This window comes from Corvus hawaiiensis, chromosome 21 (genome assembly GCF_020740725.1).
Source record: "Corvus hawaiiensis isolate bCorHaw1 chromosome 21, bCorHaw1.pri.cur, whole genome shotgun sequence".
Taxonomy (NCBI): Eukaryota; Metazoa; Chordata; class Aves; order Passeriformes; family Corvidae; genus Corvus; species Corvus hawaiiensis.
Genome location: NC_063233.1, coordinates 2089616 through 2112059, shown reverse-complemented (window position 1 = coordinate 2112059; position 22444 = coordinate 2089616). Strand labels below are relative to the sequence as shown.

General features: G+C 48.2%; 1 protein-coding gene across 3 annotated transcripts; it reads left to right on the top strand.

Moving 5' to 3' along the window:
• Window positions 1–1086: 1086 nt before the first annotated feature.
• GSN (gelsolin) lies at window positions 1087–22250 on the top strand. Of its 3 annotated transcripts, none has more exons than XM_048325329.1 (17): window positions 1087–1145; window positions 13594–13795; window positions 14336–14490; window positions 15322–15483; window positions 15679–15828; window positions 16086–16175; window positions 17087–17219; window positions 17439–17527; window positions 17848–18063; window positions 18647–18780; window positions 19265–19355; window positions 19516–19686; window positions 20319–20493; window positions 20787–20911; window positions 21076–21153; window positions 21583–21643; window positions 21880–22250. In XM_048325329.1, the coding sequence occupies exons 2-17, from the start codon at window positions 13603–13605 to the stop codon at window positions 22047–22049; spliced, it is 2193 nt and encodes a 730-aa protein (XP_048181286.1). In that variant the 5' UTR covers window positions 1087–1145; window positions 13594–13602; the 3' UTR covers window positions 22050–22250. The 3 variants fall into 3 exon arrangements, with proteins under 3 accessions (XP_048181286.1, XP_048181285.1, XP_048181284.1); XM_048325328.1 differs by lacking the exon at window positions 1087–1145 and adding an exon at window positions 1579–1620; XM_048325327.1 differs by lacking the exon at window positions 1087–1145 and adding an exon at window positions 12243–12464.
• Window positions 22251–22444: the final 194 nt, after the last annotated feature.

Here is a 22444-nt window from a genome sequence, read left to right as displayed (position 1 = left end):
CCCTGTAGATGTGCTTTTGTGTGGACATGCCAATACCTGTATGAAAATTACAAAAACAAGCAATGAAATTCATATAACAAATCATTAAAACAGTATCTGGAATTGAAGAGGTGGGAAGATGTGGCAGAAGCAAACTTATCCCAACAGCTGAGAGCAATATGTCAAGAAACAGGCAAATATTTGCCAGTTAGTGCAAGGTCTTCCACACCACAAGGAAAATCTCAACTAAACAGAAAGTCAATCTGCCAGGGATAAAGTCAGGAAAAAGTTAGTAACATCCAGAGATGAGAACAAACCTCAGCATACAGACACTCGAGTTAAAGATTTGGAAGAAAAGTGGAAAAGGACAAGTTGGGAAGAGAGGCTGTGGCCACGCAGAGCTGGAAATGGGCGAACCAGCTCAGAGAAGAGATACTTATCACCCCCAAGTGCCCTGGGCAGAGACAATGACCCTGTGTGCGCTCAGCACGTGGAAGCTGTGCCCTCGCCGTGCTTGCTTTGCCTTCACCTCCTGCTATTGCCCTGTTCTGAGGGTCGAGTCCCCCGGCCCTGCTGCCTCGGCGCAGGGGACACGGCCCGAGCCTCCCACGGCACGGGAGAGAAGGGCGTCTTTGTTCGGAGCCTCAACACCCGCCTTGTTCCCTTGGGAGCAGCAGGGAGAGGACAGCAGGGGTACGGGAGCTCCGGGCGTTCCCTGGATTTGCTGGTGAGCATTTCCCGGGATGATGTACCTTGGCTCCAGTGGGGAGGCCGCAGGCAGCGGCGGCTCCACGGTGGCAGCGGAAGGGCAGGAGGGACCTGGCCATGGCAGGACTGGGGGACACTCGGGTGGCTGAGGGGATGGGCAGGTCCGGGGGGGGCACGGGCGGTACCAGCATCATGTCTGGCCTCACCGCTGGTTAACTGGTGGTGCCAGGTTAACTGAGCCCAGGGTACCCGTGCCCAGGTGAGCCATGCCGGGGTCCCGGTGCCCGTGTCCCGGCGGTCCCGCAGCCGCGCCCAGGGAGGCGGGCGGCGGGGCGGAGGCGGGGGAGCTCCGGGTCCCGCCCCTGGGGCTGCCCGGCTCTGCCCGGCCCTGCCCGGCCCTGCCCTGCCCTGCCCGGCCCGGCTCCGCAGCTGCCTCTGCCCGCGAGTGCCAGCACCAGGTAGGGCCGGGAGCGGCTGCCGGCGTTTCCCCGGCTCCTCGCCGCACGGCCGGGCGGAGGGAACTGGGCTCGGAGGGACGGAGGGAGGGGGCCGGGGTCCCGGGTCCCGTCCCGGGGCGTTTCCTGCGGCATCTGCGAGGATCTGCCGGGCTGTGCCGGGCTGTGCCGGGCTCCGCGGGAGCGCTGCCGCCGAGGAGCAGTTCCCGTCCGGCGGGCACCGGCGGGGCCGGAGAGCGGAGGAGCCCCCCCCCCAAGTCCGGTGCGCCTGTGAACGCCGGTGAAAGCAGTGCGAGTGGTGATGGGAACAGTGGGGGCTTGTTTGTTTTGTTCTTTGCCTGGGGGAAGAATGTTTGAAAGCTCTGTTTGAATAGAAATTCAAAAAATGTAGACACTGAAAACATATTTAAAATGTTTCCTAGGAAGAGTGTTAAAAAAAAAAGTTATGGGGATGACTTGTTTCAAGGAGGCCTCATTAGTAAGTAGATCCCTCTTGGAATAAAACTGCTTTGAATGTTATTTGCTTTTGGATGTAAAAAATCCGACTTTGCTAACAAGGATGATACTAGCATTGTTTCCCCTTAAGTCTCTTATTTTTCTTACTGATCATTACAATTTCCATTTTCCACTACCAACTCTGCATGATGCAAGTTTATCGGCAAAAAAAAAAAATTTCCTTTATTTCCTTTGTGGGAGTAGAGCATGGCTCAGCTCAGGGTGTCCTGCTCTGGAGTCAGAGGGGGTGGGGGTTCCTTAAATGCCTCTCCTCCTTTGCGTTTCTCAAACTGTTTTACGGAATACCTTATAACATCCATCTGGAAAAATGAAGCGAAACCTGAGTGCTGAGAAATGAGTCTCTCACAGGCTATTGCAACTGGTTTATTTTGTCCACGAGACAGTTTATTCCATAGTTTCTGCCACAGAGAGGTGGGAGATGGAAGCTTAGCCTGTGCAGGAGCAGAGAGAAGCAGAAGTCAGCCCTGTTTAATATCTGCTCCATGGGATGGGTGCTGCTGGCATCGCCACCGCCTCCCTGCCCACCCCACTGCCTGGGCTTGGTGTGGTTTCAGGCTCTGGTTGAACTCTGTCCATCTCCAGAGCGGATAATGGGAATGCTGGCCCATGCTCAGGCACCATCCCAGGGTGTCAGTGCTCATCTGTACCATCACCAGACTTGCTGGAGTGGTGGGAATTCCAGCTCTGAGGGTTTCACTGGAATTCAGCATGAAGACAGGGTGGGAATTTTAGTCACACCTCGTTGGTGACAAGGGTGGATGGTGAGCGTCTGAAATGTTAAATGTTTTAAGACAGGAAGAGATTTTTCCAGTGGTTATTTGAGAGTTTAGATGAGTTTTAGTGAGAGCTGAGTACCTGCAGTGTCCCCAGAGGAATGACTCCAGCTCTTGGCAGAGTGGAGGTTTTCTCTGGCTGGATGAAATTCCAGTGCTATGGGGAAAACAGTGGGGAAATTGAACCAGCCATAAATCTTTGGCTGCTTCTGAATGTCGAAAGGGTGACAAAGCAAAAATGCTACTGGTGCTGCTAGTTTAACTTTGATTTTACAGGCACAAATCCAACACGTTTGTGAATTTGTTCCTTTCATCACCAAAGCAGCGATGGGAGCACTCTGCAATCCAGGTTCATGGCTCTGATAATGTTACCAGGGGGATTGCTGCCAGCTCTGGCTAAAAGGCTGCCTCATGTGTTCCAGTACAGGGCTGTTTTTGTAATGCTTTATATAATTTTGGGAGTGCTGCAGCCACGTCCTGAGGTGGTGGTGTGGGCAGCAGTGTCACTGAGCCTCTGTGCCAGGGAAGGGGTAGGGACTTTCCTCTGGAGCAAGGAGCAGCAGGTTCAACTGCTGACCCAGACTGAGCCAATGCTTTCCCCCATCCCAAATTCAGATAAAACAACTTTTTGTTGTAGCTTGGATGTTTTACAGAATTCTGGTGGGAACCAAACCATTTTTAAAATAGCCCTGTGACGTATGTAGTGCTCAGGATTGCTATCTGCTTTCAGCTCACTTATAAATACAAGCTTCCATTTTAATCCCAGTCCCAGACATTAGTGTTGCTACCGAGTGGCATGTATGGGAAAGAGGATTTTGGGCAGAAATGTGCCACTTCACAAAACAACTATTGCCCTGTTTTACTTTGGAATCTGGAGACCTAAAGAAACTTTTTTTTGTTCTTTAAGCTGAGGTGATCAAGTGTTGCAGCTTGGTTGCAGTAAAGCAGAACATGGTTAAACACAGATACGAAGTAGCTTGGGCACAGTAACTACTGCCTAGAGAGAAGCTCCTGATTTCTGTTCCCTTCCACAGCACTCGGGAATTATCATGTGAATAATCAAGTTCTGAGTATGTCTCTGCCTCTGCCTGATTATTATCAAATGTTTTTCCCGAAAAGGCAGAAGAGTCTGATACAGACAATTTGTCTGTAACGAGATGTGTATTATTTGTGTTGGTTAGTGATTGTCTGGTACTCCGGGCCGGGTATTTGATATCTCTTCTAACAATTTCAGCTGAAAAGAAAATTGTATATATTGATATTTCATATGTTTACTTCTAATCTCTTTTGGATCCTTTTAAACTCAAGACTCAAAAGATGTCTTGTGCAGTGGCTTTCAGAGGTCACTGAGATTTTGCATTAGGAAGAAAACCTCAAGTTTTTTTGTGAAGCTTTTGTGCAGCTCTTTGTGTACCTCTGTCACTTCATTTGTTCTGCTTCTCACAGCAGTAGTTCAAGTGTGTGTCTTTTCAGTCTCTTAATCATTAATTAATCACTTCAGACACTAAGAAGCCTGAGGGAATCGGAAAGAAATGCTCTGGATGATTAATCCTTTTCCCTTAAAAGCACTAAACTTGCTGGAGTTCTCAGCTCTGAGCCATGCCGGAACTATTTTTTCTGTGTCAGACACAAGCTCCCTAGGTGGGGATAGTGCACAGCTATTGAGCTGAACACTGGGGTTTGGCAGTTCGGGAAGTGTTTTACTGCAGGAGGCTCCACAAAGCAGTGGGAGAAGGGAATGCAGCCGGAGACAGCCCCGGGCTACAGCAGAGCTGTCACGCTGGTTCAGCACTGTCTCACAGCAGATGTTTGCACAAAGAGAATGGAAAAGTGCTCAGGCAGTTTTCCTCAGGCCTGTCCTTGTGACTTTGGCAGTCGGGAAGTGTCGTGATCAGGGATTTCTGACTTGAAGGTTTGTTCGGATATTTCAGTGAGGAGGACAAAGGTAAATGAACCGGTGGTGGGAGTGTCTGAGCGCTGTGTGCCCCCCAGGTCTGGATTTCAGAGGTTTTGCCTCTGCCTCATCTCTGCTTCCCAGGAAGTCGCAGACGTTGGCAGATTTTCAATATTTACACTGTGTCCTACACCCTGATAGCAAACTGCACCAACTGCCAGAGCAGATTCATCAGGCCGCTTATCAGCTGTCAGACACTGCTGGGTGCCTCTGTCTGCCCCTGCAGCAGTGTGTTCCTACCCTCCAGACCCAGCTGCACTGCTGGAACGTGCCCATGGCACAGGGAAATGCTGGGAATGCTTCCCTTGGACAGCCCAGGGCCGGCTGTGTCCATCGGTGTGTGCACCCTGTTGATCCAGGGGTGTATCCAGGGCGCTGGAACGGAGCTGCCTGTTAATGTGACACTGATAAATCCCATCACAGACGAAATCAGGCCAGACAGTGTCCATTCAATGTCAGCCCAGTACTTCCCACCTGCTCAGGGAAGGAAAGTGTGGTCGGAGAAGTTAGGAAAGGCAGTAACAGCCTGTCTCAGCAGGATGGCCAGGTATTTATCTCTGATTATCCACTAATGATGCATTTGCAAGGTTAAATAGAGCTCTGACATTAGTGGAGTTAAACAGAGCTCTGGGGTGCTTTGCACTGCTGGGCTGTCTGGAAATGCCAGTGTGGAATGGCCGTGCTGGATCAGGACGCGCAGGGAGCCTGGAGGTGCCGCTGGCGTTGGGAGTGGTTGATTTGGTTGGTATTCTGGTGATCTCCCACTGCCCTCCGGAGAACGACCTTTATTTTACTTGGTTCAGTTTTCCCAGCTTTGGGACTTGGTGAGCAGTTGTGTTCTCAGTCAGGATATTCCAAGTTGTCAGGTTTTTGTGATCAAAATTTGGGATGTGATGGTGTCTGGATGGAAGGTTTAGATGGTATGGACTCTGAAGATTTATATATTTTTTTTCCTTTTGCCTGTTTCAGAGTGTTCTTTTCTGACTATAGACTGTGGTTTTGGTCTTTCCTTTGCTCTTTTTTGTTCCTCATTCACCTCCCACTGAGAACCTGGAGAGCTGGAACCGATCTCAGCTGAGGTCCCAGCACAACTGGAGTGGGAGAAACGACTGTTTGTCTGTATTAGGGCAGTCAGGCAGTGGGACACCGTCCAAACCCAAAGTTTAAACATATGTTATTTATTCAGTGTTTCCACATGCAGTAAAAGTACAGCTACAATTCAAAACAGCATCTTTAAAACACTGGAAGAAATGAATCATCCTGGGATCTCTCAAGATGGACGGAGGCTGCTGCAGTGGGCACCGACACCGTGAGGACTTTTCCTTCTCTCGGGCTCTCTGCTCTGACAATGCTTGTGGTTCCTCCACACCAAAGCCTGAATCCTGCTTGAAATGAGATAAAATTAAACCCTCTTCTGTTAATCACTTAGCTCCGAGGAAGAAGGGATGGTTCTGGCGTGTGTGTTTATAGCATTGCCCTCTTGTGGCTGTGCCGGCGGGATGGGAGCCGAGTGCTCCGGGCATTCCTGCTGCCAGGGCTGTGCTGCTCCCACGGGTTGCGTTCCCTGGGTCTGGAGCTGGGAACAGCCTGAGTGAGAAGATCTGCATCTTCAGCCACAGTCATTAACACCTGGCCACACCTGCATGTGTCAGGAGAACTGGGACAGGATGGAGAGGGGAACTGATAACTCCGTTTCCACACTGGTATACTTGGAAGTTGGTGTTTGTGAAGGAAGCCACATCATGGGAAATGGGGAAATGGAGGAGTCCTGTCTCCCCCTGAAGAGGAGGGTGGTGGAGATGTGCAGAAGATGCCAGCACTTGTGTGTGCTGGGGCAGGACTGGAGGAAGCTTTGGGTCACACAGGTCTGTGACTGTTCCCTGCCAGCAGGTGAGCACGGGAGCCTGGAACCTTTTCTGAGCTAGAAGGATTGATTTTGAATGTCTATTAAGTGAACTGATTTTTATTAATCCTGAGTTGCTTTGTGTCCCGTGTGGGTTTTTGATGCGGAAAGTTGAATTCTGCGTGGAGCTGATGTGGAAGGCAGGAACTGAAGGACTCCCACTGGCCCCGTGGTGACACCAGACCTGCTGTGCCATGTCACTGTGGCAATAGCAAAATTCATTTATGTGCTTTTTACTTACTTATACTCAACCCTAACACCTGCCTGTACCTCTCCTGCCCTTGTCCTATGTGTAGCAATGACTCCAAGTCCTTTCACCCCATTGCCCGGGCCCGATACTGCATGAGGAGTGCAAGGCCACACTCTGTGCTTCCCTTTTGGACTTGGTTTAGGCCATCTCTCCTGGTTTCCAGCCTTTCTCTGGCAATAATGTATTACTCCGTTCCTCTTTGGGTTATGGATCACGGATTGAACAACTTCTGTGCTGCAGAGGAATGTCTCAGCTTGTTCTCTGGGGAAAAAGAGTTTGCATAAAGTTGCAGATGATTTCCCCTGAACAGGCAGGACCTGGAGACTGGAGGAAGAACATCTGTGTCATTTCCCTGCAGCTGACCACAGGCATGTCTTCACTGCCTCCCTTAATGTGTTCTGGCTGTCACCAGCAGCTCTCTCTCTGGAACATAATTTGGGGAGGTAGCCATATTTTAATGTGCTGGTTTATGTCTTATGTGTTACATAAGCACTCCTTAAATATTTTTTCAGCACTGAACAATGATCTGTGTTGGAGTATAATTCTGGATTTATTTTTGCTCCCCAGTGAATGACAGTGGTCGGTGGTTTCCACTGATCCAGCCTTCCCTGTGCTGTGTGTGTTTAAGTGCATGATTCAGCTCTCACTTATGCTCAAGGCAGGACTCTTAACCAGCTGATTGTATCAGCAGATTTTCCCTGGGTGTGTTTCAGATGGCAAACCTGCCTAATCTCCAAAGCTTTCTCCCATGGAAGTAATATTCTCCCCAGTTTACATCACTGCAACTGAGAAGAAACTCAGGTTTTTGTGTTGAAGTTTTCAGCCTGGGTGCATCGGGCTGAAAGCTCTGTGTTTACTAAATGGGTTGTATTCAAAAGGTACAGAGACCAGAATAGAACTGATGTGACTCACAGTGCAAACAAACAGCTGGAAAAAGTGAACAATACTCAAATCTTCTGGGCCTTCTAATTTGCTAAAGTGGTTTAGTAGGAATCTTAACATGCAAAAAAAACTACTTGCCAGTTGTACAGCTAATGCTGGACTTTGTGTCCTGGACTCTTGATCTGAGTTAGGCAACTCAGTTCGAATTTTTTTGGATTTGTGGCTTTTCTGTTAAGATGTAGCTGCTGGGAATGCCATTAACTGTGCTGCTCCTCATACAGGGAGCTGAAATAGTTCATGGAGTCACCATGGCTGGGGCAGGGGAGGCTCTCCCATGCCAATTTTTTCTTATCCCAAATAACCTTTGTTTGCTGGCTTCTTCAAGGGATGGAAAGAAAGGAGATGGGTTTAGTTTTGTGTATATATGAATTTAGGGCTGTCTGGAGACTGAAAACTGAGCTAATCCATCACTTTAGATATTTTCCAGTGCCTGTCCCCTTGGTAACAAAGCTGAAGTCCTGGCAGAGTTATTTTCAATGGTTTACTGAAGAATTACTGATATTCTATACTGGTTTGGCAGGGAAGCGGAAGGAATAAACAAGTATTTCCATTTTCAGGGTGTGCTGTCATCGCTGTGGATCCTGTGCTAAACTTTCTCTGTGTTCAGCAGCATCATGTCCTGAGTTTTGGATTGTCAGAACTTGAGTGATCCTGTGCTGTTCATTCTCACAATCTTTGTTAATTCATCAGAGTTTTTACGAGTCAGCAGCAGATCAGAGAATAAAGAAATGGCTACGTGGGTAATCAGACAGTGTGGATTGTGTTCAACGTGCATAAAGAGCTGAACCTGAAGCAAGCAAATAACTTTACTGGGGTTCTTGTTTATGTGATCTCTTCAGTGTCACTATTTCAGACCTGGAGAATGCAGCCCTTGCTCTGGGGTGTTACCGTGGCAAGTACAACCTGTAGATTTCCTGGGATTGATCATGCCAGGAGGATTATACTCCTTTGCCTCTTGCAAAACAAGGATTTAGGGTTTTCCTGTTGTTGCAGCAGAAATAAAGTGGTGATTTACCTCTTCTGGCACTTGGTATAGGAGGTCTGGAATGCTGTGAGATAAGGGAGGCTTTCTTCTTTTGAGGACATATATTGTTATTTATTTGGAGCAGTTCATATTCTCCAGGCAATGTTTGGCAAATAAAAAAAAGGAAAGAGAGAGTTAGTTGGGTGGAAATGCAAATGTTTGCCCCCAAGGTACAATAAGGATTGGTGCACAAGGGGCATTTTTGCAGCATGACTGTAATGTGGATACAGACTCTACTCAGATTTACTGTTCTCTTCATATTTAAGAAATTCAGTCTGTATTTGCAAGTTATTTTGATATTCTGCAAGTGTCATCCGTTAAAATAAAAAATACATCCTTTGCTATGTAGAAAGGCATGAATTGGTCCAGCAGTGAGCAGCAGGTGGTTTGGATGCTCTGTGGTGAAATGTCATGTTGGCTGCAGCCCTTCCTGTGTGGGGTTTGTTTATGCAGCAAATTTAGACAAATTATCTGAACCCATCATGAGTCGACACCAGAGCTGCAAATGAGCACAACCACATGGGGATGTGGCCTAGCCTTGTTTCTGTCTCATTTAATTCAGACAAGCTTTCCTGAGCAGCCCTGTGCAGGTAAGTCCTGACTATATTTGTGGGTATATTCAGGTGTGAATTGCCACAAATTATTACAAGTTAACTGGGCCTCCCAAAAAATGCTGTGCTCATTTTTCTCTTGTTAGTGGCTAGTTACTGAATGAAATAAAGATTTTCCTTCTTTCCCTGCTGTGAGTGTTGGATGATATTATCTTGTAGAAAGTTACTTTAGATACATCATTAAGCTTTAGATGGTGGTAGATGTGAAGATGTGAGAGTGTATTTGATGTGGAGGAACCACACATTAATTATTCCCTGCAATGGATTTTGCAGTGTGATGAGGTAGAGTAAGAGATTCCAGGCTCAATGTCCACAGGTTACTCCTGAAGGGAGCAGGACATTCCTCTCAGTATGGTTGTGCTGGGTGGTGCAGAACTGGGCAGCTCCTGGGCAGAAATTCGGAGGAGGGTAAAGACAAATGGCCAAAGTGCTGCTGGTGTCAGTCTGTGAGGGCATAGGTGACTGTGACAGATGAGGGGGAGGCACAGCCACAGGGATGAATAAGCAGAGCAGAAACGAAGAATTCAGGGAGGGAGGCAAAGAGAGCTGTTTGTTACAAGTTGCAGGATGAAAATAAGAAAGGTGGTTTGGGTTGGATACCAGGAGAGACAAGAGCTGAGGCCCAGATCAGAGGTGGTGGAAGCAGCAGCAGCAGCCAGGGCTTGCACAGCACAGCACTGGGAGGGTGCACAGCAGTATCAGGATTGCTGAGCAGGGGGACTGGGGGCCTCTCTGCCTTTTCTGGCCTTTGCCCTGAAGCAAACAGCTTCCAGCTTCGAGGAGATCGTTTCACACTTCCCTGGAGCAGCAGCTCCAGGCTGCCATTGGTCTGTGACTTTGATCAGCGTGCGCTTCCCTCGAGTACCGAGTGTCGCCTTTCGCGTTGGGTGCCCAGGAGCAAATCCCTGGAATTGTTCCTGTAGGCCAGACTCCATCCCAGGGCATTCCCAGGCTGGCCTGTCCTGGTGGTGTGACTGCACATCTGGAGACCATAATGAACTTGTCGTCTTCCAATGGTTGCTCAAATCGTTGGACCAATTTTCCTAAGTTCTCGTTTTTATCACTATGCAGCCAAGTGTCATTTAGCTGATCCATCTGCACTGAAATCCTGTATTCCAACCCCTTTCCTTGTTTTCCTTAAACAACTTTCCTTTGCACAGGATGTTGGCTGTGCGTAGCACCCTTTCTGGGACTGAACTGGACACTTTTATTATCAGCAGCTTGAAGAGTGCCTATTTGCCATGTCTCCATCAGGAGACACCCTTTTCAGTAGGACCCTGGCGATCTCAGCTGGCAAATGCCCTCAGAACCATGTCCAGAGCAAACATTTCTGGGGCTTGATTTAACAATGCAACACTTGCTGCCAGCAGTAATAACCCAAACCAGCTGTTGGGGTAGATTTACACCTATTCCCTCCGGGAATGGCTCAGATTAATTAATTTTACGAAAGAGCACTATAATATACAATTTATGCACTGTAGCCCTCTTTCCATTTTTTGCCTGTATTTACGTACTGCAGCTCATTGGCAATGCAAGCTTGGACTTACAAAATACCAAATCAATTAGAAGACTAAATAAATTGCTTTTCAAAAATATTGTATCTGCATAGATCTGCAGATTACATTATCTCCTACAGTGGGATGTTAACAAAGAAGATTATCCCGGGTCTTTTTGCCTTCGGGCTGTGAGGTTTGCCCAGGTGTGGCACTATACAGGTATTTAATTTACTAATAAAAAGTCCAGAGTATTTTTCCATTTGGAAAGGACCCATCTCTTTCTAATGTTATGCAACCCAGTTATTTTGGTTTGGGATTGCTGCAGCTGCCAAAGCCTTTCCCAGCTGCCTTCCTTGGAGTCAAGGTTCCAACATGTTTTCCACTGACTTAGACCTCTGACACTCTGAACTTCCTTCACAGAGATCAGAAATACCAGCAGGACTAGCACATTGTTTTTATTGTCTGTTTCAGTTTGAGAATTTCCAGTGAAATTTTCAAAGGTACATTGCCAAGGTGACATTTCAAATTAAAATGCATCAGCTTGGATAAGAGAGCAGCAGAGTGTTCTCAGGAGAGAGGGAAAGAAAATATCCTCATGGAGAGTGGAGAAAGCACAAAGCAGCGTCTGCGCTTTCCTTCGTGGAAGTTTTGTTGTGGACTTCTGTGGGTGGAGGGTTTGGCCCCTTATTTAAGCATCTTTTGAGAGATTCTGGCAGTGGGAAGCTCAGCCTGTCAGTAATTCTCCCCTGGGTATGTTGAGAGCAAAAGTGCCCAGGAGCACAACCCCACATTGTGTGGCTGCTCTGTTCCTGAGGGCCACAGGGAAAGCTTCCTGCACAGCTCACTCACTGCAAACACTTGGGAAATGTGATAGATGAACTTGCTGAAGTGTGAGACGGCTGGGAGAATAATCTCTTTATTGGTGCCAGATCACTGGGATGCTACAGTCAGCCCTGTTGTAATTCCTTTGGGCTGAGTAGGTTTGATGGCTGTTGTGTTCCTGTCACAGGGTGTTGCTACACCCTCAGAAATACCTCGTCGTGAAATTATTGAATTACCGAATGAGCTTTTGTTCTGTCACCTACCAGACTCTGAATGCTCTGTTGTGAACCTGGGAGCTGAAATCCATCAGTGCATCCCCAACCTCCCCCGAGCTGCTACTCTGACAGTGGCGTGTGTGGAGGTTCATTCAGGTGCAAAGTAGGGGCTGAACTCGGCTCCTCTGACAAGTTCAGGGAGCTGAGGGTGCATTCCCCCATCCTCAGGTTGCTCAGTTGAATCCTTGTCTTCTCCAAAGTCTCTTTCCCTGCATCCACTGCCAGCTGGAGCAGCCGTGCTGTTCCTGTGTGTCTCATCAACTTCCCAGCTCTCAGCTGACAAAATGTTGCCTCTGTTGCTGATGTCTCTTAATTTCTCCCTGTGAGTGGATATTTGGCCTGTGTGACCCCCACTGCGCTGTCGGTAATGGATAGCACATTGTGTGCAGTGAGTGCCTGCTGGGCTGCAGGCTCTCCGAGGGGCTGGAGGAGGCTCTGGGATTCCAGCAGGATTGTTTGCACAAACACGTTACGCCCCTGTGCTGCCGAGGGGGTGGGTGTGTTTGTCCCCGATAAAAGATTGGCTTCTGCCCTTCATCTTCCCCAGCAGCGAGAGGAGCAGGGAGTTGGGACTCCTCACAGCCTCTGCGGGAGAAGGGAGAAGCCCATTTGCTCGTAGAAATGGGCAGAAAGGACTTCAATTATCTTTTCCTCACCATTTTCTGCACAATGGCTCTGAAGCTGAGCTGTGTCAGCTCCATGTCTGTGGCAGGGCTTGGATATGTTGTTACAGCAGCTGTTGTGCTTTCAGCTGTGGTAAGTGATTAACATCACAATTAAACACTGAAAAACTTCTGGTTTCCAACTACTTACAGGAGTCACTCTCCTTTAACTCTTTGTCAGGGTTTTGTCCAGGTTTTAGTGGGAATTTGGGAGGATTCAGTCTGACTGGAATCCTGATGATAAAGTTAATTATTTTCCATCTTTGATACTTGATTTCAGCTTAGGAATCGCTTTGGTACCTAATTTACTATTTTGCTTTCTAGTTTGTAACATTCTTTGTTTCTGCCTTGAAAGCTGAGCATATTTTACTTTTGTCCATCAGCTGCTGTGAACCATCTTCGTCAAAGTATTGAATGCTTCTGCTATAATATTGCAATGTTTTCTTCCCTGCTACCTGATAGCAGTCAAAGGTGTGGTGTGATCGATGGACAGACTTCATTGCCAATACACCAGAAATGTTCTATTTCCTTTCAGAATTATCAAAGTGAATTCTTTTACAAGAGAGGAAAGTGTTCATTATGTTTGTTTAAAAAAAAAGGATATTGCACCATGTTAATATATTGCATAAGTATGGCAAGAAACATATTAAACCAAAATTGCAATGTCCTTAGGACAGGATGTTGTGTAAGTTAATGTAATTCCTGCAAGGGAGGCAGTCAAAGTAACAGGTAAGAATGGAAAAGCTTTGAGAAACCTGTTAATTACCTAAATCTTCAATGATACTCACAGCATTTTCCATTTGGATTTAGAAAACCTGTAAATCATGTTTGTGCAGGATGTACAACATGTGGAGTTAAAAGGGGTTTCTTTCCAACAGCCTGGAATGTCAAACTTCACTTATGTGTCATACTGAAAAGTTATAAATTAGTAAGGAAAATATAGAGATTAAAATCCAGAGAGAGAGACAATAGAGTTTAGAGGAGGAAAAGTCAGGAATAAACCAGGAATTAGAGGTGATTGGAAGTGAAAATAAGCTGAGCAATAGAGAGCGATTCTTTCCACACCCATCCTTTTTTTTTCCCCCTTCAAAACTCAGTGCACGAGAAAAAAGGAATCTTTCCACTTTTTGCCTGGCACAACAGATTAAGAGATGAGAAGTAACTTAAATTAAATCCTTCCTTGTGTCCTGCACGCTGAACAGCATCCTCTGTCTCGCCCCCAGCCTGTCACCATGGTGGAACACGCAGAGTTTTTGAAGGCTGGGAAGGAACCCGGCCTTCAGATCTGGAGGGTCGAGAAATTTGATTTGGTCCCAGTGCCAAAAAACCTGTATGGAGACTTCTTCACTGGAGATTCCTACCTGGTGCTGAACACCATCAAGCAGCGCAGCGGGAACCTCCAGTACGACCTGCATTTCTGGTTGGGTGAGTGCTGGGAGTGTCCCTGTGGAACTGGGAGCCCAGAGGGACCCCTGAGCCTGACTGCACCACCATGGCCAGTTAATGTTACCCAAGGAAATAAAAAGCAGAACAGTGAGAATGCAGTTCTGGCTGTAAATAGCCCTACTCACCTCAGATATTTGCATGGTCTCTGCAATAGGGAGTACAGCCACCTCTGTTTGTAAAAACAGCTGTTCCTGGGCAATAGCACAGGTAAGTCCCTGTTCTCCAGAGGTTCACAGGGAAGACAAGATCTCAGGGGAAGGGGCTGGCTGAAATCCTTTCTGCCTGAAAGGAGGGAGGTCAGGTGTGTTCCTCCTGATCAGGGAGTGGGATTTTTCCCTCTCCTAACTGCCCTCTGCAGTCCATGTCACAGAGTACCATGCCAAGGCTTTCCCCACAGGCTGCAAACCCCAGACTCTTTGACAGTATCACAGTTAAACCTGCTTTCTCCCTGTGTGTTTGCACAGTTGAATGCAGAGGCAGACCCTGCATTCCCTCCCAGTGTCTCTCTCAATGTTTCAGGTGATGAAAGCTCTCAGGATGAGCGTGGGGCTGCTGCCATCTTCACTGTGCAGATGGATGAGCACCTGCAGGGAAAGGCTGTGCAGCACCGTGAGGTGCAGGGCCACGAGTCCCCCACTTTCCTGGGCTACTTCAAATCTGGCATCAAATACAAGGTGGGTGATAACAGAACCTAGTCTGCAAGAAATGGCATCCTGCCCAATTCCCAGGAGAGTGAGAATTGCCTTTTTTCCAGTTGTTCAAAACCCATTCTCAGCCAGATGTTCTCAATGACTTAGAACTGCACAGGGTGGAGAACAGCAGATCCCAGTGGGAGAGATTTGGCTGAATTAATAATACACAAGAAAAGCCCCAGAAAGTTTTAGGAATCAAGGTTTTGTTTTTCTTTGAGAGGCAGAGGAAAGAACAGTCCCAAGGCACCTGGAATGAATTTAAGAAGCAGCAAAGTTAATGGGAAACGCCTACCCAGGAGATTTGATTTCTCCCCTCTTGCATAACAGTTTGACCTTGCAGTCTCTGTGCTGAGCCCACCCTCTCAGCATGTGCAATGTTTTGGTAAAGGAGATGAACAGTAGTGGGAGTTACTCCTCCCTGCCATCACAATAAAGTGGGATAGAAGTGAAAACATGCAGTCGAGCAATTGTATCTGTTAGGAATCCAAAGGCACAAGCAAAGTGATATCAGGTCACATGCTTGCAAAGTGCTCACATTGCCTCACGTCTGAGACTTTCCTGATCTTTCTGTTTTATTTCACACTCATTTGTTGTTATTTTCATTCATTTAAGCGTAGTTGTGCTTTTTTTGAGGATAACTGACATAGGTCCTGTTGCCTGCACTGATAAATAATTCCCAGTGTCTCTTTATCAGCAGAGAAAGTGAATCTTGAGCTTGGGATAATTTCTGGTAGGCAGGACATGTTATGCAGATGGGAATACACTCTTCCCTCCAGTCCTAGTGTGAATCCTTGTTCCTGTGTTTCCCCTCAGGCTGGTGGTGTGGCTTCTGGCTTCAGACACGTGGTTCCCAACGAGGTCACTGTGCAGAGGCTGCTGCAGGTCAAAGGCAGGCGAACGGTCCGGGCCACGGAGGTCCCTGTGAGCTGGGACAGCTTCAACACAGGGGACTGTTTCATCCTGGACCTGGGCAGTGTGAGTACCATGTCAAAGGCAGAATCCCGGGGGCAGGAGGTGTCTGACATTTTACGGAAGGTTTTTTCCCCGCTCAGTTGAAGCCATCTCAGTGCTGAGCATCCTGAAACACTGACACTGTTCAGTCCCAGCTGAGCCCTGTCTCATCTAGAGAGGAGTTGTCAAGCTCTGACGGTGACTTTCTCTTTCCCCCAGAATATCTTCCAATGGTGTGGCTCCGACAGCAACCGCCAGGAGCGGCTGAAGGCCACGGTGCTGGCCAAGGGAATCCGGGACAATGAGCGCAACGGGCGCGCCAAGGTCTACGTGTCAGAGGAGGGATCCGAGCGGGAGGAAATGCTCCAGGTTATTCCCTTTGTCCATTTGTCAGTGCTGGAGTGGGAAGTGCGGTGTGTGGAGGAAAGGGGGGTGTGTCTTTACATGTGAAGTGTTTGTAGTGTAAATACAGCTCAATGCAGACCTGGTCCTCCGCCCCACTGGGACATCAGAGTGTATTTACATGATTGGTTTGGAATTCTCTTCTACTCATTCTCTTGACTGGAGCACCTGGGAAGGAAGATCCTCTTGGGACTGGCTGGTAATGATTTTTCTCTCCCTCACAGGTCCTGGGACCAAAGCCCAGTTTGCCAGCAGGGGCTCCTGATGAGACCAAAACCGACACAGCCAACAGGAAGCTGGCGAAGCTCTACAAGGTAACAAGGAACCCTGACATAACCCTGGGGAGAGTGGACTGATCTTTGTGAAATTAGATGGAGGTGGAATAGCAGAGAGGAGCTGAGCTGCTCTGAGTCCTACTCTTGCCTCACTCTGCTTCTTAACAAGTTTTGTGTATGAACCTGGGGTGCTTACACCACATGTCCATGTACTTTCTGTTGTGTTTGTCACCACTTTTGACTAGTGAGACAGCTGGGACTTTCAGGAATTTTTGAGAGAAAGGTGGAGTGTGAGACAAATGAGGGAAAAAGGGAGTTTTCCTTTTTTGCTGTCAGGCATTGTGTTATGAAGGTGACAGGAAAGAACCAGAAACAGTGAGCCTGAGAAGCAGGACCTGCCCCTTTCTAACACCCAGATGAAGCAATGACTTGGAAGGTGCCACTTGACATCAGCTGTGTGAGTTGGAGAAGAATGTCCAAGACTTTTTGGAAGGAATCTTCTCTAAGCAGCCTCTGATATCCATGGGGTGAATATCTGCCAAGATGGTTTGTTATGTGGCACTTCATGCATTAGTCAGTAGAGGAACTCAGACTTTTAACCCCACTTGATACAGGGAGGCTGTTCTCAGTTACCCTCCAGTCCCTATGTGCAGTTGGTTTGCTTTAGAAGATACTTCTTTTGTGCTGAGGATATTTACCATTTTGGTCCAATCTCTGTTTGGTCCCAGCAGTATCTGCTTTGCTAGAAATACTTGACATTTTCAGAGTAAGTGTTATATTTTTGCTATACTGTTGCTGTGTCAGAGGTATCCTGTTTGAAAACAATAGTGCCTGCAGCAGCCAGTGCATTCAAATGGATTTCCCTTCCCCTCCCTGAGTTCTGAGCTATGGCCACGGAGCAGGAGGAAGCAGAGGGTGCCTTATGTGACCTCCATGCTGTGTTGTCACAGGTCTCCAATGGGGCTGGGAACATGGCAGTGTCCCTGGTGGCAGATGAGAACCCCTTCTCCCAGGCAGCCCTGAGTACTGATGACTGCTTCATCCTGGACCATGGCACAGATGGAAAGATCTTTGTTTGGAAAGGTACCAGAGAGAACCAGGGAGAAGATAATTAATATCATAAGTAGAAAGGCAGTTGTTCTCTCTCAGCCATCACAACAGGCACGAAAGAGATTGAACAATTGCCATTTGCTATTTGGCATCTGGAAGGCTGGGCCCTTCTACTTTTGCAAAAGGTATTTGGGACAGTTTCTTCTCTGGGTAAAAAAAATCGGACCCCTTTTCTGTCTATTTTCTTTAAAGGCAAAGGTGCCAACTCTGAAGAGAAGAAGGCAGCACTGAAAACAGCCTCAGAGTTCATTGACAAGATGGGCTATCCCAAACACACCCAGGTAAGGACCTGTGGCAGCCCCAAGCACTGGGGTCACTTTTCTGCCCCACGGGCCAGGGGCTGCAGAGCAGGGATGGCTCAGGTGACTTGTCCCCGTCAGTCTCTCAAGTAGCTCCTGTTGTGGGTGATCTGCTCTGTTTTGGGAGATTCTGCAGTGGTGCTCCTGGCCTAAACCAGCATTTACCCCAATACAGCTGGTAGTTAAAGTTTCTTCCTCTTGGACGCTCTTTTACCTTTTCCATGACCCCTCCAAAGAGGAAAAAAGGAGTAGATAAACCTGCTGTTCTTAGGGAGATGCTTCTAAAGACTCATTCATTTCAGATCCAAGTCCTCCCTGAAAGTGGTGAGACACCTTTGTTCAAGCAATTCTTCAAGAACTGGCGAGACAAGGACCAGACAGAAGGGCTGGGGCAGCCTCACGTTTCTGGCCACGTTGCCAAGATCGAGCAGGTCCCTTTCGACGCGGCCACCCTGCACAGCTCCAAGGCCATGGCTGCCCAGCACGGTATGGAGGATGATGGCTCTGGCAAGAAACAGGTCAGCAGTGGCACAATCCCTTTGGGAAGGTTTCCAAACTTTTCTTTGCTACTTAATGGCATTGCTGCAAGAGCAGCGAGACAAGAGGGGGCTGGAGAGTCATCAACACTGAGGTCTTGTAACTGCTGGGGGAATTTCTGGCACCAGAAATACCATCAGGGTCTTGAAAGCCCTGCAGGTAAGGGGTTGATTCTGACTCCACTGTTTCCCAACACTGTGGACATGGATTTATTCCTCCTCCTCCTGGTTACTCTCCCTGTTGCCATCACGCGTGTGAGGGGTGAATGTCTTGGAGCACCTGGGTTCATGACTTTGAGCACAGAAGCAGGGCTGGAGTTGAGCTTGAACGGGCTGGGGGCTGTCCAGAAGCCCGCAGAGGTCCCGGCCGAGGTTTGCCTGATGAAACCCGCCCCGGAAATCCTCCAAGCTGCGCTCGGGACGAGCTGCTGGAGCCGGTGGGAATTGTCCTGCCAGGTTCCGGCAGGGGGCGCGGCAGCACCGCCAGCTCCGGGATGCGGAATTCGGGGATAACGCGTGCCGGGAATGGGCTCGTTCTGCAGCGCCTCTGCTTCTCTCCCGCCAGATTTGGAGAATAGAAGGCTCCGAGAAGGTGCCGGTGGACCCCGCCACGTACGGGCAGTTTTACGGAGGGGACAGCTACATCATCCTGTATGATTACCAGCACGACGGGAAGCAGGGACAGATCATTTACACCTGGTAAGGGACTTATCCTGGGGCAAGTTAGGAAACCCGGGGGCTGCAAGTCCACTTGGAAAACCGATCACTGCTGGTTCCCTCTTTCAGAGGAACCTTGGGAGATAAAATTTCACCCTGCATAACTTTCCCTTGCAAACAAAACAATACCAGAGGTCTGGGATGTTTCATTTGAAGTAGAACAATGGAGGGAATAACTGTGAGCTTTTTTTAGTTTTTCCTTTTTCCCCCACTGGTAGTTACTCCCTTCTTTGGATCAAGCTGTGCTTATCTAGGAAAGTGCTGCTTATCTAGGAAAGGTTCTTATCTCCCCCTGTACTTGATGTGCTACAATAGAGGATAAGGAGTTTCTCCTTTGTATTGAATGAAGTGCTGCAGAGATTGGGTAACACAGGATTTCCTTACCTCCTCTTGATCTCTGTAAGGTGTGTGTGTGGGGGGGAGAGAAAGGCTTAGAATGAAGCTGGGATTTGACCTTGTTCTCCAGGCAGGGCGCCGACTCCACACAGGATGAGATTGCAACCTCTGCATTCCTCACAGTGCAGCTGGATGAGGAGCTGGGAGGCAGCCCCGTGCAGGTAAAGAGACAAACCCAGCAGGGAATAAAGAATGTATGTGTATTAACACCTGGCTCAGCTGGGTGCTCTGTGAATATTCCAGCTCGACAGCGGGTTGTAAAAGCCATTTCTGGTACATCTTGTGCTCCTCAAAACTGACAGGAAGTTTCTTTTTCTCCAGAAACGAGTAGTGCAAGGGAAAGAGCCCCCTCACCTGATGAGCATGTTTGGTGGAAAGCCCTTGATTGTTTACAAGGGTGGAACCTCGCGGGAAGGAGGCCAGACAGCCCCTGCAGCAACGCGGCTGTTCCAGGTCCGCTCCAGCACCTCCGGAGCCACCAGAGCAGTGGAGGTATGTGCAGGGCGAGTCAGCCTTGGTGATGTGTGGACAGCCCATGATGGAAACATGATCCAGTTGAAGAGTTCAATTCCCTCTATGGAAGTGGAACTTGGGCCAGGACACAGGTTCAGAGCCCCACTGCTCTGAGAGAAAATGCACACAAACCCCTCTGTGTGACAACAAGGGGGAAATTAAATCCTAGTGAGGAGAGGGCAGTGGTTTGTGACTGCAGTAACTTCCCAAGTTTCCAGCTTCAAGAGGCCTGTCCTTGTTGACACAGAGGAGTTGGTGTTCATGATTGATCAGCATTGGCAGCAGGGACTGCTCTGCCATGGGCTCCCTGGTGAGCTCCTAAAGCTGCTGCCATAACCACCAGGACTGGCACAATGACAGCCAGGCACTCCTGCCATAGGTTGTGTGTACCTGTAATCACACACTGAAACAGTTATTTACTCTTCCTGTGTGGAAAGTCTAACTCATTGCTGGGATACGGGGAAGGTACAACACATCTGACAGCCTGACATGCTCACATGGAATATCTTGTTTGCTGTTTATTCAACTATAGGCTCTGGTTTGATTTTGAAGTAACAGGCTCTGTGTAGAGGATGGTTACATCTGACACCTGCAATGTTCCTTCTTTTCAGCTGGATCCTACAGCCAGCCAGCTGAACTCCAATGATGCCTTTGTCCTGAAAACTCCCACTGCTGCCTACCTGTGGGTTGGCCAAGGAGCCAGCAATGCTGAGAAATCGGGAGCACAGGAGCTGCTGAAGATACTGGGAGCTCGCCCAGTACAGGTTGCTGAGGGCAGAGAGCCAGGTGAGGGGGCCACGGTGGAGTCTGGGATCGTTTCTGTGTAGCTGCACATCCTCAGCAGTTATTTCATGGATATTTTGTCTCCCAGAACAAGGAGATGCGGACATGGGCACAGAGGGGCTTCTCCAGGGTATTCTCGGTGTTTAACAGTGCTTTCATGTCTGTAGGCCCTTGGGACTTTCTGAGCCAGAAGAATGCTTCAAGTCCTACCCAAACTACAACCCCGATGTGGGTTCCATGAACAGGAAGTTCTCTTTCTGTTCTCTTTCTCATCAGTCTCTCTTTCTGTTTTGCAGACAATTTCTGGGCAGCCTTGGGTGGCAAAGCTCCGTACCGCACCTCGCCCCGGCTCAAGGACAAGAAGATGGACACTCACCCCCCGCGTCTCTTCGCGTGCTCCAACAAGAGCGGGCGCTTCACCGTGAGTGTCTGGGGGCATTTGTTCAACATCCACCTGGCAGGGCTGGGAGAAGCTCAGGCCCAGCTGCTCTGAGCGCCCCACCAGGGGTTACACCTGATCTTTCTTCATGTCAGTAAGGTAGTGATTCTTGAAGCCCGTGCTCATCTTAACCCTCTGTTTTCCAGATTGAAGAAGTTCCTGGAGATCTGACTCAGGATGACCTTGCCACAGATGATGTGATGCTCCTCGACACGTGGGATCAGGTGCGTCACATTCCCAGGGGAACAAGAGGAGCAAAGAGTAGGCACAGATTGGCTCTAGGTGGAGACCTGAACCACAATAGCCAGAAGTGCTGCTGTATTACAGATTCAGCACAAATCAGCCACGAGGCAACTCGGAGATGAATTTTGGTATTTTATGGAGAAATGTTCAAACATCTGCTGCTTTCTCCCGATGTTAAGCTGGCGTAGAATTTGTTCAAGGATCTACAATTCATGGACATAAAATGCAGGCAAAAAAAATTCTCATTATTGACCACAGCTTTGGTCATGTTGGTCAACAACCCAGGCAGACCAATACGAGAATTTTCTGGTTTGTGTCACACTCTGTTCACTGAGGCTTCGTCTAAATTATCCCTTCATAAAGAGATTGGTTGTTGCTGAAGTAATTAATATGTGTATTTTTATCTTTAGGTCTTTGTATGGATTGGGAAAGATGCCCAAGAAGAAGAAAAGACTGAGGCACTGAAATCTGGTAATGTCACATTTTCCTCTCTGAGCTATCCCTTTCTCATTTTCCCACTGTCTGATCATGACTCAGGCAATTTATATTCTAACAGGCATAGATAAAACCACAGGGTACAAAGTTTCAGTGGGTATTTTTGTTTAAACGGCCAGTGTGAAGCTGCCTCTCTGGCAGCCATTTAGGCCCAGTTTAGCTGCTGCTCTGCAGGCCTGGTGCTCAGTGAGATCCCCTCTCTGTGTCCCCAGCCAAACGCTACATTGACACAGACCCATCCACGCGGGACAAGAGGACCCCAGTGACCATCGTCAAACAGGGCTTCGAGCCTCCCACCTTCTCGGGATGGTTCCTGGGCTGGGACGACGACTACTGGGCTGTGGATCCCCTGCAGAGAGCAATGGCAGACGTGGATGTGTGAGGAATGTGTCTGAAACAGAGCAAGTTCAGTGCCTTCAATGCCTTCAAGAGCTCCTTCCTCCAGCAGGATGTATGTTAACGAGGAAATGATGTTAATAGCCAATTAGTTGTGCAATAATTTCCGAAAACAATCATGACCAGTCATTGACCCTACTCCTTGCTTTGATTATATTTAATACAATAAAGCTTGTATGTAATATGGGAGGAACACAAATGGTGGGGTTTGTTACAAAGAAGAAAACATTAAACAGCAGCTGTAGATCCCACGTTTGAACACATCTTAGAAACCAAAACCTTCTTTGTGCCATCTTTTGCACATGGACTTTTTACTAAATGGCTACAGAAATTATTTTGAGGAGTTTGGGACTGCTTTGCTTTTCTCTCCTCAGAATTACA